We start from the raw sequence: 17,218 nt of genomic DNA, 5'->3' as shown, positions 1-17,218 counted from the left end.
ATATTGTGCCTTGCCCTCCACTGTATTGATAAATTGTTACATCAGTGCTGTGAAGGACAGAGTAAACAGAAGCAAATGTGAATCTGAGGACTTTCTAGCACAGCTCACTGCTCTTCCTGGGGAGAAGATACGACAACACCTGCAAAAAATAGCTTTTTGCAGGGGGAGAGGGAGGGTGCTTCCTTTCTCTGACAGTGAATGTATCCTTCTGCTCGGCAGGTTCAGTGCAGGCAGAACACACCTTTGTACCAGTACAGTTCTGCAGCTTCCCCTGGTGAGAAGGGGGTTGGATTTTTGAGAGACATGACAGAGCTGAAGGTGGAAAAGCATTCGAGTAGACAGTCATTACAAGCCTTTCCAAAAATGGAGCAACCTTGATCATAGCGCCTTTTTTTTTGCTTTCTTAATTAAGTAATAGTGACAGTTAACAGGAGATACTAGCAACCCAAACGAAGACCAGTGACGTCTTCTCTGATGCAGCTTGGAGACTGAACTCTGGAACTCTCTCAGGTCTACCTAATATGGACTGTACAAGAAATCCCTGGAAGGGTGAATTTGCTAAGTCCTAGTCTCCAGCAGGGTGTTTTTGGACTACTTTGATAGTACAAAACATTTAAACAGTTTAGCCAACCTGCAAAGTTTACCCTCGATGTGGGGAAACCCCTATATGCAGTTAACAATTCTTCTCACAATTGTTTTTCTGTTCAGTGCGCTGCATTTCTCCAGTACGTTTGGAGAACAGGCAAATGGTGATATATAGGTGTATCAGTGAGAAGGGCAGGGAAAAGAGTTGGAAGGGACATAGAAGAGACAGCAAAAAGCACTGACGGCTGCTTACTTTAAAATACCGAGGTAAAGCATTGACCACTTGGAGGCAGTTAAAATAACTTCTTTTCCATTAGCCGTTCAGCAGGTTGTTTCTTCCTTTTCCATCCCTCTCTGCCTTGCAGATTTCTGCAGGAGATGAGCCCAACCTTGATTTGTCCCAAAAGGCTCTTTCAATACTAGCTATTTGCGATTTTATCCAAGAAAGTTAAAATTCACCACAAAGAATCTGAAAGTGTACTTAAGTCAGAAGCTTGTTCCAGTGGTGTTGAAGGGGTGTTTGACAACAACAGAACAGACAATTCAGGATCAAGGAATTGGGAGGAACCCATCAGCACTTTGGAAAATTCGACTCCTGAGGCAGGAATTTAGTACACATTTCCTGTTTGTTCTTTGTGACATCTAAACTTGAGCTTTTTTGACGTGTTGAAAACACTTCTCTTGCTCCTTTCCTCTCATCCTTCCCCATGCTTCTGTAAAGCTCCATTCTACCAATAAGCTGCTGTTTAATATTGCTAATGTGACTTTTGCCGATGTTTTTGCAAAAGTGCTCAAGAGAAAGGAACCCCAGTTGGAAAAAGAGCAGGGAAAAAAACCAAAATCGCCTATGACGGTCAGGGATGGGCAAGAGAGAGCTTGTTTTGTCAGGGTAGCAAACGAAGACTGGGAAGGGAAACATTTGCTCTCTGCAGGTACGTGTGGAAACAAGTAATGAATGCTGTGGGGAGATAAAAGCTGAATCAACTAAAGAATGCAGCTTTATCTGCTATAAATTGGTGCTGGAGACTGAAGAGCGTTCCCAGCCACTGGTGCAGAGAGGTTCTGAAGCAGCCTTCCAGGATGAGATGCGGGAAGAATAATCTGACCCCTCTTATGCTGGAGGTGGATCAATTTATAAGGAAAGGAGGGGTACCCCAAAGGTCCCTGTAAGTAGGACTCAACCAGACCCAAAACAGTGCTTGCCCATTCTGCCATGCAGGCTGTGCTGCCCAAACCGCCAGTGACTGAATTCATGCTGTCCTCATGTGAGACCTGAAAACTGGAGTGTCCAGTTAAAATGACTTGCAGGTCTACCTGCAGTGCTGCCTCCCTATTTCTTTTTTCTGTTGAAGAACAACTATTCCCAGAAACGTTTCGTAGTTATTTTGAGTTTTATTATTTTTTAAATTAGATGTGGAATTTGAACATTAGTAGGGCTTCCCTGAAACACAGCCCTGACCTCCATTTTTTTATATATATTTTTAATGAGTTGTCAAGTGGCTTGTGTGTATCATAGAGTGAAATGATGGATGTAGCTGGACCCAGGAGAGTTGCATTGAAATTCTCTCAAAAATAAGCAGTGTTGTGGCAGCTCGGCTCTGTTGACAATAGCGTGAAGTCGGGTTTAATAGCGTAGTTCCTTATTGAATGAATCCGCCCTGCAGGAAACAGTATGACCTTCCTGTGTGTGTGCAAGACAAAAAATCAATGTTAATCCCTTGGGAGGAAAAATATAACATTAACAGAACAGCTGAGTGAGTCTAATGAGAATCAGATGGCAAGAATGTTAATTTGGAAAGAGATACTCCTATAAGCTGTCTGACGGTATAACGCGGTCGTTTCCGTATATCACCAAATGCCATGTATTCTCCTTAGATAAATATCTGCAAGATATAATTTAGTGGATTTGCAACTCTTCTGTGTGGCTTCCTGACAGAAGAGAGTGGAATTTTCAAGATAATCACCTTTCAGTGGGGAGATTTATGACCGATGTAGTTAGCCAAGCCTTTCCTCCATCAGGAAGGGCACGGACTGGAGGCAGCCGCTGGGTGCAGCATACCAGCTGGGAGCTGCTTCATCAGAAACAGGCTTGAGCATCTCTGTCTCACAGTTGCTCTCTGGAGTCATGCGGTTCACTGGCATTGTCAAATATAATGTTTGCCTAAATCAGTCCTCGTTACTAATATTTTTGGAAATTGGGTGGGTAGTAATTTTTATGGTGTGCTTTACTTAATAGCCATCGGCTTTGTAAGAAACAAGCAGAACAGTGGGCTTCTATACTTCCTCTTCGCTTCTGAGAGTCTGAGGTGACAATTCCATTTTAAGTGCTTTTAAGTCGTAGGTGAAGATTCACAATTGCCTGGTTCTCAGCCTTTAGCTTAGGTAGGTGTGTTGGTCGCTCTCTCTGCCTGTTTCCCAGAGAAAGGGACTTCTCCAAGGCTGGTGCAGAGCCCCTTTTGTTAGGCTCCTGCTCTGCACTGCCGTGTGGAAGAGTCTACCTGCGTTCTTCCCCTGAAGTTACAGGGAGACTCTGCAGTTAGTGGGTGCCTATGTTTGTATAGATCACATAGCTCTTTAAATTAGTCACATGAGGCTGTGGAGTATCTGGTGCATGGCCTAAGGCAGGAAATCAGGTAAAATTACATTGACTTGTTCCAGAAAAATTATTGCATTGATGTTTTCATGTTTAGCCCAGTTCTCTCATTGCTTGTGTTCACCTGTTCAGCATTCATTTTAATACAAAGAGTAGGCTCATAAAAACATCAGGCCATCAGGCTTACGGTTGCATAGCATACCAGGCTATGTCTGCTTTCCAAGATTGTCACCAGCGTAAGAGACTGCAAATAAAAATCAACTGGAACGCACATGGCAGCATCTCAGTAGTGCCAAGCTGTACAGTGGAGATTATTTGTTTATGCTTTTAGTTGCCAGCATTGACTAAACAAAGATAAGAACGTAAATGCTGTAGCAGAGCTTCCCAAACAGGATTATGGGGTTGATAGGAGCTAGCACTTAGCATTACAATAATAGATGCCAATGTGGGAGATACGTCACTGTCTGCAGCTCCTCTTACTCCCTAAGAGCAGAAGAATAAAAGAAGAGGCAGGTCTGTGCAGCTCTATGTGAGGTTTGCTGCTTTATTCAGGAACATTAATCTCTTAGGGTTTGGTTCATTAGGTTTGTACTGTGTGAGCTTTGCTTTGATTCCCCCAAAATTCAAGTTGTGGTTAACGTGACTCTGAAGGAGAGCCTTACTTTGTGAGCCTTAGTAAGTTTTACAACAAACCAGGCAAACTCAGTATAAGCTCTGAATTGAGTGGGGAACCAGGCCTCCAAGTCAGCAAATTTTGAATGTCAACATGCATAGTACAAGGCTAATTGAGATACACAGAAACTGCCATGTGCCTTTTTAATTGCGTTTAGAAGAGATGTACAGTATTTGAGTCAGCTCGGCAGTGTTCCAGCTGATGAAAGTGATGATACCTGACACCAGTGATGAGATATGAAGTGCGCTTAATATCTTAGTGCACATGTCATGAGGCACATTGGAAACATAGAAGGATGTAGGTGAGAAAGAACCTTTCCTCTGGAGGTCATCTGGTCCCACCTCCTGCTCACAGCAGGGACAGCTTCAGATATAGAGCAGGTTGCCTAGGGCCGTGTCCAGCTGAGCTTTGAGTATTTCCAAGGATGGATATTCCATCATCTCTTTGGGCCCCTGGTCTGATGCTGCACCACTCCTTGTGAAGGATTTTTTCTTAATACCAAATCAACCGGAATTTCCCTTGCTGCACCTTAATCTGCTGCAACTGAGCACCTCTGAGAAAAGTTTAGTCCCATCTTGTTTCTAGTCACCTATTAGGTAGCTGAAGATGGCAATCAGATACCTCCTTACCCTGAAGAGGGAAAGGCTGAGTAAATGCTCCTCTTTCAGGCTCTTCATAATATCATGGTCCCCCCAGCCATCTCAGTGGTCCTCCACCTGCCCTTCTCCAGTTCATCATCGTCTTTCTGGTACTGGGGATCCCAAAACTGGTGACAGCACTCCAGATCCTGTCTCACAAACACCAGATAGAAGGGAATAATTACTTCAGTCGGCTGTGATGCATTACCTAATGCAGCGCAGTATGTCGTTAGCCTTCAGCACTGCTTGGGCGTCCTGCTGACTCCTGCTCAGTTATTGTCCACCAGCATCCCTAAGTCCATTTCTGCGGAGCTTCTTCTCCCCAGCTGGCATCCAGCCTGTACAGTTGTGTGGGCTTATTCCATGCCAGGTGCAAGATGTCACTGTTCAGCAAAAGCAATTCTGCTTAAAGCTTCAGCACGACTGGGGCAATGAAGTGACAAGCAAGACCTGTGTCGTTAAGGGCCAGAGGCGATTCACGCATAATGATCACTTACAGCAAGTAAGACATTTACACTCAGAATAAGTAAGATTAAGTTTGGTCAGTGCTGAAAGAAAATACAGAGATGCCATCTCTGAGTTATGTTGAGCTTTTGGTATCAACTCTGAATATTTCAGTAACCCACAGTGCCCTTTGTACAGAAAGCCACACAGTGTTCAGGGTTTTTTGCCATGTTGTAGACAGTAAAGAATGGTATTGCCCAAGGCAACATGAACGAAAGCAGAGAAATGTGATAAAGTTAGGCCTGCTGGGAAATCACTAGTCGTTGGAAAGCTGCTGGAGTAAGAAACCTTTGGTTGGAGGAACCCTGATGTGACCTCATGATTTTGTGCTTTCAGTGTTTGTAAACAGGCAAGCTGCTGGAATGGTTCTGGCATCCTCTGTTGTCCACAGCAGGGAAGTAAATGTGTGCGTATGTGTGTGTACACACGTTTGTGTACCTCAGAGCTGCAAGAAATGTAGTGTCAGATGGTGTAACAGGCTCAACCCTAGATGGAAGAAGCATCTCCTGCGTCCCTTGTGCAATCTCCTCTGGTTGGGGTCTGGTACTCTGGAAAGGGGACAGGTCGCCAGCGCCATTTGGTAAGTGGGCTGTGCCCGAGGGCAGAGTGGAGTAAGAAAATGAAGAGCCAGATTCAGGAGGACTTTCCCTGCAAAACTAGCCAGGCCAGGGCAGGAGGAGTCCGATTTGTTGAAGGAGTGAAGCCTGGTTTGTAAGCAGTTAGTGATCCTGAAGCAAGTAGAGCAGGAGGCTGAGTGAGGCCAATGCTGGATACCTGAAACGCAGAGCTACTGGGAAACTGCCACCCGTGATTTGGCTCTCGTGTATCTGGGGCTGTTGACCCTGGGGGTCATGAAAAGCTGCTGCTCCATTTATTAGCACAGCAAACACCATTACCATTCAGTGGTAAACTTATCTTTGTGGTTTCTGTCTCCCCTTGTGTTACAAGCAACAGCTCCCCACTCTTCCCCGCAACCTGTCAAGCCAATCTGTGTATTGCAGACCTGAACACCTGCGTTGAACATGACAGCAACCAGCACCGAAGAGGCAGCATACGGCTGTGCACATTTACACATAACTTACCAACCCGGCCAAACCTCATTGGTAGCAAAGGATGAACTATGAATTGCATATAAAATAAATTCTCAAGCAGCTCTGAGATTATTTTTTTAAACAAGGAGAAAGGTTAGCTTCATCCTTCTGTAAATATTCCTTGTGAAGGTATTCCCTAAAGCAGCTAATGGCAAGCCAGTTTGACACTTCTGTGGGACTGTATGGTTTTTATTGAGAGCCGTATTATTGTCTTGCATCTAAACAAAATCTCTAGAATTTCTGAACTTCTAGTTACAGTAATGTTTGTGCCAGATTGACAGGCAGTGATATTTTCTCTTTGAGGTTGTCACTTGCAGCTCGGCAGAGCACAGGAGTGACTAATACTGACAAATGAAGCTGGGTCTCATTAGACAAATACCACAGTAAAGCATTTCTGAAGCCATATATGATCCCATACTGCATTTTGAGGCTCAAAGCTTGACGTTGTAGGAGAGCGTGTAGACTTGTTAACACACAGCCAGACCCCACAGCTTTTACATCATTTGTGAACTGAGATTGTGTATATGAGGATAGTTCAGAACAGGCTTCTGCAGGTGCAAGCAGATAGAAGTTCTCCTTGTGGCTTCAGCAAGAGTAAGAGATTCTGCACACATTTCATGCACATTAAGAGCGAAATAGCCTGCAGTGTCTTCGGCACTGGGTTCATGGACCATTTGGTATCCTGTCTGCCTGAAAAGTATCTTGACTTGAGACCAAGAAAAGTAAACAAACGTAGAGAGAAGACAGATAAAACCCACAAGCCCTGGAGATTTCCAGGCTTCAGGAGCAGAAACCCTCACTTCAGGATTCCTGGCTGTTGTTCCTAGAATACCACAAATAGGGCAAACAAGCAATCTTGAAAGCTCAGAACTGCTTTTCACTAATGATAAATGATTGTGCGAGTATTTGAAATAAGTGTTAGTTTCACATTTCTGCAGCTTTATATTATTTTTCTTTGAATTTCACCATAGTCACCGGTGGTTAGAAGACTTTCTCAGCTCATAGATATTGCATTCTCTGAGAAATTCTCTATTATATATTATTTGCTGGCTGACACAGCAAATCAGGCAGACTGGAAGCATATACCATTTTTAACTAATCTCTTACTTTGAATAGTGAATGAAGAACAATCAAAGGAAATGGTTTGGAAGTAACCCATTGTGTGAAAGCAACTTTCCCAAACCAGCAAATATAAAATAGCAGCATCGAAAGTAGCAGCATCACAAAGTAAAAATGGCATATATGCGAGATCCTTGAGCCAAAAGGCAGGCTATTTTTTATAAATTTATTTTTAGCTTGGTCGGCTGTACTAAGTGATTTTATCAATGTAGCTGGAATAAGAATGCTCACATAATGTAGTGTCAATGCAGGCAGCTATGACAAGTCATGATATATACATGTAGCGCAAATCCTTTCAAATCAAATTCATACAACTGAAATTCTTCAAATAGATTAATTCCTCAATTATTATAATTAATTAATTATTCAATTTCACTCTCACAAGCTGGCATCAGGGACAGAAGAGCAACCTTGTTGGAAGTGCAACCCTGCCATTTTTCCATACTTTGAACTAGACGTCTCGCAAACTTTTTCCGTCTCAGGGGTCATAGAGCCTGTCATAGTCTGAGAAGAACCAGAGGGACTGCTTCTCTACATCTCCTGTTGGAGCAGAGCTCCCTTTAGAAGAGATTTACCTTGCTCAGATACCACAGAGCTGATGGTGAAAGGTGAAACCTTTCAAATTAAAAGGAATTATGATGGCTTTTAGGTATCTATGGCAGCATACCCCAGTGCTTGAGGCAAGGAATAAAAACCTATACTGTGCCTTTAACACTACCTAGGCATGAGATGTTAGATAGGATTTGTTGTTCTCAAGGAAAGGGATTAGGGAAGCAGTTTTGTAGGTGTGGATGCCACCCACTTCCCTGGGTGGCTAGCACTGCTACATGGAGCTTTGACGAGCCCGAGTAACCATGCTTGAACATTACTGTCCCTCACTTACTCCACACAACACAAGAACCTGATGCTTCCACAGCTCCTCCAGGATGTTGGGAAATGAGCACTTCAAGAGGTAAACCAGGGAAGAGATAAAAGTAACTATCCCAAACAAAGCCACTGTGCTTCCAGTAATCCCCATCTGAAGGAGAAGCAGCAAAGGCAGCTTTGAAAGCAACTGGCTTTCTGCGATATTGTTCATCTTAAATGCTGCTGCTAGTGCTCTTACCCAAGTAACGGCCATTGCGGGCAGCAGCCCTGACCTCACAACAAAGGATAGGGGATGGCCAAGGTTAACAGGTATAAAGTATTTGATAAGCAACAAGTGTCACGCCTTAAAGAGGCTGAGGGAATGCCATGGGAGGATTTTTTGGATATTACTGTCCAAAAACTTGAGGGTAGTTTCAGCACCCAGCCAGCATACAGTCTTAAGAGCAAACAGACTTCAGCTGCAGTAAAGCAGGTGGGCAGTGCATAGCAGGTATAAAGTTAATTTAAAAATTCATAAGAGACTTTCTAAAAATGGAATGAAACTGTGCAGCAGGTACAATCTGAACGTGACCTGCTGTGGCTTCCTTCCTGTGCATTGCGATACACTGCATCGTGGGGCTGTCTGTCAGCAACAGGGTGTGGGTTTGTATTCAGCATTATCACTGGTATCCTCCATACCACTGGCATCCCTAAATCAATGCTTGCGTCACATGACTGGCACAAGCATCTTACACTAGTTCTGTCTGGAGTTATTTTGCCTTGCCAAGTGATCTTGTGAACAAGTTTGCACAGCTCTTAAAAACTAAACCCTCAAGTATGCCTCTACAGAGTATTTTTCAGCCTCAGCAAAGCTAGTGCCTAAGCAGGAGTGAAGAAAAAGAAAAAAGCCCTATTTTCAGACTTTTCTTAAGTGCAGCAGTGACACATAGATTTCTCCTTAAGAAACTCCTGCAACTATATGTCAGAGCTAGCCAGAAGCAAAGGCTGGAAGCAGAACGGGGGCTGGGGGAGGGATTTCATTCTTGTACTCGGCCAGATCCTCTGAACAATAAAGCCAAGTGGTTAAAAGCAAAAGACATGTTAGCTGAAGCGAGCTGAACTGTTCCTTCATCACTGCCTGAGGCGCTCTTGGTTTATACTGCAATTAATTCTGTCATTTGGGGCCCTAATCCTGCACTGATGATAGGAGGGTGACTTTGTCCACCCATACCTTAGTCCATCAAAAAACCCAGACCTTAATATCATGAAAATAAACCTACTCTTGGTTTAAACCAAGCCTGAACAAAGGTGTTATTGTTTAACCTGAAGCTTCAGTTTAAAAAAAAATAATAAAAATCCAGTGTTGCCCGTGATAAGCTCTAGATCCTAGTTAAGCTATAGCCTAAAAACTACAAAATGGTGATGATGTTGAAAATCCTCAACCAGCCTCACCCCATTAAAGCTGCTGAAGTTTTGCCAACATGTCCTCACCGGAGCTGTAGCCAAGGATTTAAGAGGTCCATGTTTGTTTAAAATTGTCTCCAGACTACCTGCAACTAGAGGCGCAGGATCTCTGCAGAGCCATTGGGCATTGTTGTTATTTGTTTTCATCTGTGCATGAATTTCCTTGAAAATACCCAGCAGAGCAATAAGAAGGGATTGTTTTTAATCTTTAGAGATGATAGCATGCTGTTATGCATCAAGGACACTCAAAAGCAAAGCATCAGAGAAACTGTACCAGGAGTTTTTATTTTTTTTACCTCCAGGCTTTTCCGAAAATAAAACCCATTCTGCGTGGAGCTTGCTGTTGACGAGATATCTGTAGGTTTGGTTTGTCATCCCAGAAGCATTAACACCACCGTGTTCAGACAATTTATATGTGTGCGTGTGTGAAAATGCAGCTGGATTCTGCCCATGCTCAGCACCCCGAGGGAGGGCGGTCATTATCACTACAGGGACAGCTGGGACCTGGCTCTGACCCAAGACCTTGCTTAACGCCATCAGAAGACTTTGGTGATACACAGTCGATTTTACATCCCCTTCTCTGAGGGTAGCTGAAATTTGAGTTTTATGCAATACTGGTGCCAGAGTTTAAAACTAGGCTGTGTGGTTTTTGTGTTACGCTGGGCAGCACAGTGGACAAAAGAGTGCCTTCTGCCATCCAGGTTTCAAATCGTATCAACAAGTATTTATGTAGCTGCAAATCTATCATATCTCTTGTCTGAGGTCTCTTCGGCAGTAGCCTCCCCTGCCTGAATGAGCGAGAGTATAAAACACGGTAATTAGAAATCTCATTGACTGCCTTGCATTCAAGGGCGTGTTCCCCCCGGGCATTGCTGTGAAGCGTGTCACCCGGGAGACTGGCCTGTGCAATCCAAAACAGAATTATTCTGACCCAGCGAGCTTGTTGGAGGGGAGAACATTTGGGATGCTGACCTGCTGCCACGGCACAGTAAATGCATTTTTCTCATTTCACAGCAGGGCAATGCCGCAGTACAACAAGGCCAAAACACTGAAGTATTCTTTTGAGGCATGACTTACATTTCACTGACAAGTGCTGGCTCCCTAAAGATGCAGAAAGGGAGCCTCGGACAGCAATCACAAACCAGAAGTCCTGCTGGCTGTCCACGCAGTTTCAGCAGCTTTCTCTGAAGGTCTGTTTGTCTTAGACCTTTCCAGGCAAAACCATAAATACCTCAGACAATGTAACACGGTATCAATAAAACCCTTTATAAAAATGTTCAGGTCAGGCTGTGCTCGTAAGACAGGCTAAAAAGCATTTAAGAAGTGACAGCTGGCTGTTCTGCCTTGCACTACTAACCATAGCATGCTTCAATGCCATGCTATGGTCGTCGATCTCATCGTAGTCAGGATCTGTATGGGTACTTTCCTCAGTCCGGAGGGGTTTATTATCGGCATCAATCATGATGCCCTACAGTCCGGAAACTACATAAAGCCCTGTCAGTCCCCCACTCTTGCCAAAGGGCTGCAAAACCTGAGCAGTCTTATGCTGGGGGTGAAGAGGGAGAAGAAAGAGCTTCCTAGAACAGCAGCAAACACAAAACACGGCTGTTGCCATCCATTTTCTCAATTGCTGTCAGTGCACAAAAGAACACAGTGCTATGTGGTAGCCTAGGCAGTTGCATCCTCTTTGTGCTCAAGTAGCAGAGGGAGATGAGGTGCAGAGCAGTCACTCCCAGCAGGTGTGCAAACCAATTGAGTTTAATTGAAAGCATTCTGCTGAAAATGTAAATGTTTTACAAGTACATCATCCCCATCAGGGGCTGCTGCTGGAGCCTGTGTTTTATTGAGACTTTGACACAACGACAACAACAACTGAAGATGTCCCTCTCCCTCGCTTGCTGTCTCCAGTGCTCCCTAGACACGTGAGCGCTGGACTCAGGTCACACTGCTACACAGTAGGTCTTTTCCACACCGCTGCCTGCCTGGGCATCTCGGAGGCGCAGGCTGGTTCACTGAACGTACCTGTGCCTGTCCCTCCTAGCACAAAGGCAGACCAGCCTCATGAAAGTGAAAGGGCTTTGCTAGTCTTCGGAATGGATGCAGTGCTAGGGGTTGTACTGCTCTGTAAATGTCTTCTTCACTCCATATGGATTAAAAAGACTTCACAATGTTTGTGATTTAATTTTTTTTTTGCCTAGGTCTACGGACAGCACTGAGGTGTATCATATATGTGTGTTTCTGTGCAATTGCAGGAGTTACCCAGTTCATTATATTTAGGCAGTTGAGTTTTTTCGCTGGTCTGCTGAAAATCATGAGATTGATTTTACCCTCTTTGCTGATGATGCAGTTTATTTCCTCTGGCAGTTCTTAAGAAAATTCATTTTTCCCTCCTCCAAATACAGTATCTACTATTAGACTACTGCCAAGCTATATAACCAGCAAAATAACTGGTCTGTAGTGCAGACAGCTGTGGTGCCATCTGAGCAAGAGATACCCTACAGAAGTTTTTGGTTAATTCAGACATGGTTCAGGTTACTGGTCATTAGAAGTCATCCTCTTACCGGGTGTCTCTGGAGAGGTTGCAGCCATTTTTTCCATTCTCTTCAATTAAGTGACAGGCTGATGAACCCGTGCCTGCCGGGGAGGTATGCAGATGCTTTACAGAATCACATGCGTAGTTTCTGTAGATGGCAGGCTGTCTCGAGTCAATCCTTTAACGAAAAGAGAATTAGCTGTTCCTCTCTGCACAGGTTTTAGACAGCGCTGTACTCTTTTAACATCATTCAGAGCTCATGGAGAGCCATGTACCTGCCAAGCTGACAGCTCCTGTGGTACTTCTGTAGGAGCAAGGACTTCTCTGAATGGTGAAGTGCAGCTAGATAGCTCTGCTGCTGAACCGATTCTCTAGAAATCCCACGCGCTTGTACTTACGTAAGAAGATCAGCACCTTTTCTCAGTATACCTACATTGCTTGTAAAACTAAAATGCAAATATTAGAGTATAAAGCTAAATACCTTAATCACCTGCCAGCAAAACCAATTACTGACTGCTGTATTTTGGTTAAATATTTTGATCTCAAGTATCCATCTATAAAAGAGCTTCATATCACTTTGGATTTTTAAACAGTTCCAGAAGTGCTGCCAGATCTGGACAAAATATGCTTGGTCCTTGGATGAGTAACAGGATTTTTCATGCTTGACTTCCAGAAAGATGACTGATATGGAAATGTCTGATGTGGCTATTACATGACAATTAGCAGTTGTTTCTCTGGTGACAGATGCCCACATCAAAAAGCACTGATTGTCTCTTTTGTTTGCAATTTTAGAGATACAGTAATCACGTAGCTTAGGCCACCTCCAAGAGATATTGTCCTTTGCACCAAAAGCAAGCTTCATTGCCTAGGTTCATGCTGGGGAAAGTCAGATTGTGAAATACTACAGCAGATGATTTATGTGGAAGTTTAAGTCCTTTCTCCCAGTACATAATTAAAAATTACAGTTATTTCTGTGGATAGATGTCTTATCCAGGATAGATGAGCAAGCTGTATTTCAACATGTTGTTTATTAATGAACTGTTTCAAAAATGAAACAACGTACAGTATGCACACATCACATTGGTGGCATTGCTCATCTGGGACTGCTAAGAAGCGAGAGAAGGGAAAGGAAGAATTTGTAGAGAAGGGAGGAACAACTTCGCATGAACACATTCTGGTGAACAAAGTTCACAAATTCTCTTACTGCACAGCTACAGCACAGAACATGTCTCAAAAGAAAGCTTCTTAAAATGTCACAGACAAAATAGTGTTATTCATATAATTCAGGGGGAAAATAGCTGGTTTACGTTAGCGCTGAAAAGAATGCAGTGCAAATCATGACCTAAATGGCTATTTCTGCCTGTAATCCAAGGCCCGTCCTCTAGCCTTTCCCTCCTGCGGCCCACTGAAGTTAAAAGGAGTCCTTGCGCGAGGGTTTTTGCCTGAGGCAGGATTGCAGAATGATGTGCTGTGCCTGGCAGTGTGCTTTTGGAACATTTGCTAATAGGCAGAGGTCTGTGGGAGCAGACATGAGACTGGCAGGTGGGATTTGATAGCAGAGATTTTGTGCAGCTGCCAAAAAATCACAACCCAGATGCCGGAGCTGAACACATGCTGCCTGATAGGAATGGTGTTCTGGGGAAAAGAGGAAGCTGGCAAGTGTCTGTCAGAGAGAAGTATTTGATTCTGAGTCCAGCGCCGCCTTACCTCGTCCTTCTCCCGGGGTCAGACAAGTCACAGCACTGTCTGTGCATCAGTGACTGGCTGGGCCTGGAGATGTACTGCATTTTTTCATTTTGCTGCACCCAAAAAGTGCCTCACTGAGTCAGACTCCTCTTTGCCTCTCCAGAAGCTTATTTAAATCCCCTACTTACCATCTGCTTTTCCTTCTCTCTCTCTCTCTCTCTCTCTTTCTTCTCTGCAGGAGCTCCCTATTCCCCTCACACATTCATTCTGCAAGGTACATTGTTGTTGCTCCTCAGAGACCATATTCTTCCCAAGACATTGATCTTCCTTACTTTTTCCTCCATCCCTGCTTTGTTGGAGTTGGTTCCCTCGCTGAAAAGCACCAGCAAAGAGAGAGAGCAAGCATGCATGCATTGAAACAAAGAAAAGCACAGCAGCAGACCAGCTGTCTTTTACCCTTCCACAACACCCTGATGAACAGGTACCTAGGACTGGCACTGTATCCAGGCTCTAAGGGCATCCACAGACCTGACTGTGGCTAACGTGCTCCCACACCCGAGTATGAAAGATCTGGGCAACGCCAGCAGCCTGCAAACCAGGCCAAGCACTTCACCCTTTCTGCCCAAAGGAGGAATTTCCTAAAAATACATGTCCTGACATACCACTGAGCCACATGGCACAGTGAGTGCAATCCTATTTTCATCCCGCTCTGCAGGGTGACATAGCTTGTTACACCTCCTCCCGAAAATGGCACGTCAGCAGCGCAGCACTTGCTGGTGCCTCCTGCGGGACGGTGCTCTCCGCCGGAATTCCCCGTCAAGGGATCGCGCGCTCGTCGTGCGTGAGGCTGTGGTTGCAGGAAGCATCCCCAGACGTGCTGAGTGTCGTCAGGACAGCTGCTTTCTGCCCGTCGGTACAGCACTGGTACTCTGCAAGTCCCAGATAGGTGGGTTATGGGCTGGGGAGGAGAGAGTGATCAAAACTAATTCTAATCTGACCCTAAGAGAAGCTCTTCTAATGGGCATCGTGCCAGTCTGGCACGCAGCTTTTGCAGCTCCACCAAGCAGGACAACAGTAAAGCAACGTTTGGCTTTTGGAGACGACTGGTAGCCTCCTTCCAAACCATGGCTGGTTAGCAGATTCTGTTTTCCCAACTGAGGCTTATTGCAGAATCCCAGGAATGTTCCTAAGCTTCAGATATCCCAAAATAACTGCTCTAAGCTCTCCTTGGGGAAAAGCAATCCTTAGAGCAGCCTCTTAACTCAAATTTTTGTGTTGAAGAAGCTGACCTTGAGGGAGAGAAGTTGTCTTTGCCTCTAATCACTGGGTCCCACAGGAGAAATGAGCATTTTGGATGCTCACATTAGTAAGTTTGTGTGTCAGCTCACTCACTGTCCGAGGAATTGGAAACACTGTGTTCTCTTTGTTTCTGTTTGCTGCAGAACGGCCCCCCTCCCGCCATTCTCCCTGCAAATCCACTAGTTAGCTGGCAGCTTCAGTAGCCCAGCCATCGGAGCAAATCCCTGGCTGTGCAGCAGCATCACGGCTCCTGAGTACCAGTTAGGAGCTGACAGAGCTGTTTTGCAGGTTTGTTGCCCACTCTCTTCCTCTGCAGTAGCCAGGCTTCCTTCCTCCATCCAGGGGAGACAGTGGAGCCACGGCAGACACGGTGATAAGTGATTCTCTGACACCGAAGCCACCACTTCGACACTGTGAGCGGCTGTTTCCTCTCCTGGGGGAACTGCGCATTGCCCGCGTCAGCGACAGACCGGACCTGCTAGGGTGCTTCGAGTCGCTGGAAGGAGCAAATCTGATCCACTGCGCAGCAGAGAGATTTCAGTCTGTTAGCAGGAGGGCTGGTGCTCTGCGTCTCAGAGGTGGATTATCCTGGTTTCCAGGGAATCTGTAGCTCCTGTTTATCTGTGCCAATCACTTGCGCTCCTCTGTTGTGGTAAGTTATTCTCCATGTCCCTGAGGTGCTCATTACCACATTATTCAGGCTCTGTTTGCATAACTTCAGAAACCAAAATAAATTCCTGAAAGACAAAACTCCCTAGCTCTTCTCTGATCCCTTCTCTAAATTGTGTGTAACACTTTGCAAGATAAGAATGACACAGCAACAGAATGATGGGGGTTGGAAGGGACCTCTGTGGGTCATCTGGTCCAACCCCCCTGCCGAAGCAGGGTCACCTACAGCAGGCTGCACAGGACCTTGTCCAGGCAGGTCTTGAATATCTCCAGAGAAGGAGACTCCACAACCTCCCTGGGCAGCCTGTTCCAGGGCTCCACCACCCTCAGAGGGAAGAAGTTCTTCCTCATGTTCAGACTGAAGAACCTGATACATTTCTTAAACCTCTCACGTTCCTGGGGTGATTCAGTTGTCTCTGGAGAATAACACTTGCATCCAGGCCTAAAAACATTGTCCTTGGCCTGATCTCTTCTTGCAGCAGACGCCTCTCCTCTGAGCTCCAACCTGATCTTCCAGAAGATTACTAACTTCAGTTGTGGTTTTCCATCCACAGCCCTCGAGATACCACTGCAGCTCTACTAATCAGTGTTGTCCTCATGCCGTGCTTTGCTCCGAGATCAGATTAAAGCCTAGAAACTGTAGCAGTCAAGCTGGTCTACAGCTGAACCCATAAATGATATTTCAGAAAGTGCTCAGGGAACTGTCAGAAGGGCGAAGGGGTGGAATGACTATCCACTTCATACTTTGACCTTCAAACACTGTTTTTCACAAACAAGGAAACCGGTTGTAATTAGTTAGAATTCTGTGCTATTTAGGCTGGCTGTTGTCGCACCAACGACAGGACAGAGTGATAGACTAGAGTAATATAATCTCTAAAATAGTGAGTAGCACAAGAGCAGAATATGTTACCTCCTGGTACATAAGGCACGGCTGCACAAGCAGGGGGGTGGGAACGAGCAAGACTTAGAGGTTTTCAGCAAGCTGTCCCAATACTCTGAGCTGGCCGCAGGCAAGAGAAGGAAACAGAAGTCCCAGCTTGCCAAACAAATAGGAAACACAAAAACATCATAGCTCTCCAGTGTTGCTGGAGCTTTTGTTTACACTAGCATGAAGTGCAGTATTTATCAAAAGTCTTTAATTATTTCTCTTCTCAATGAGTTTCTTCACTCATTCTCTTTTGAGCATGTAGCAGAAAATGCTGTTGGTAGTTCAAGCAAAATCTCTTTGTGCATGGAAGTTCATGATTTATGAAAGATTTTATGTTACGAGACGATAAGGAAGCATGCTCCTGGTGGCATCAGAGGCACCGAAGCAGAAGCCAGAGGCACTGGCTGGACCACAGCAGTGTGTTCCTGCCCAGCTCGCTCTGTGTTTCTCAGCAGCTCGGCTAGCTTAGCGCTCAGCTGCGATGCTGCGCTCGGAGGCTCTGGCTGTAGCTGTGTGGAGGACGTCAGTAATAACATGCTATCCCAGGGACTGCCAGCAATGGAAAACTAAGCAAATTAAGATTTTTTAAA

At 45.0% G+C, this 17,218-nt stretch overlaps 1 protein-coding gene across 10 annotated transcripts in view; it reads left to right on the top strand.

The window, feature by feature from the left end:
* The window catches only part of TTC7A (tetratricopeptide repeat domain 7A), a 181,905-nt gene that overhangs the window by 150,836 nt on the left and 13,851 nt on the right, over positions 1-17,218 (top strand). The window contains exons 20-21 of one of the 10 annotated variants that reach the window (XR_012763070.1): positions 13,971-14,213; positions 15,374-15,716. The exons of 7 other annotated variants lie outside the window; for them this stretch is intronic. Coding sequence is in view for 1 of the 3 variants with exons in the window: in XM_075412839.1 (XP_075268954.1) it covers positions 13,971-14,054 (84 nt within the window). In the remaining 2 variants the exon portion in view is untranslated. Of the gene's footprint in view, positions 1-13,970; positions 15,717-17,218 lie in introns of those variants that run through there. 2 more of the 10 variants (XR_012763069.1, XM_075412839.1) reach the window with 2 other exon arrangements.

Source organism: Opisthocomus hoazin, chromosome 2 (assembly GCF_030867145.1).
Source record: "Opisthocomus hoazin isolate bOpiHoa1 chromosome 2, bOpiHoa1.hap1, whole genome shotgun sequence".
Lineage (NCBI taxonomy): Eukaryota > Metazoa > Chordata > Aves > Opisthocomiformes > Opisthocomidae > Opisthocomus > Opisthocomus hoazin.
The sequence above is the reverse complement of the archived record's forward strand: the minus strand, read 5'-3'. Positions and strand labels throughout refer to the sequence as shown.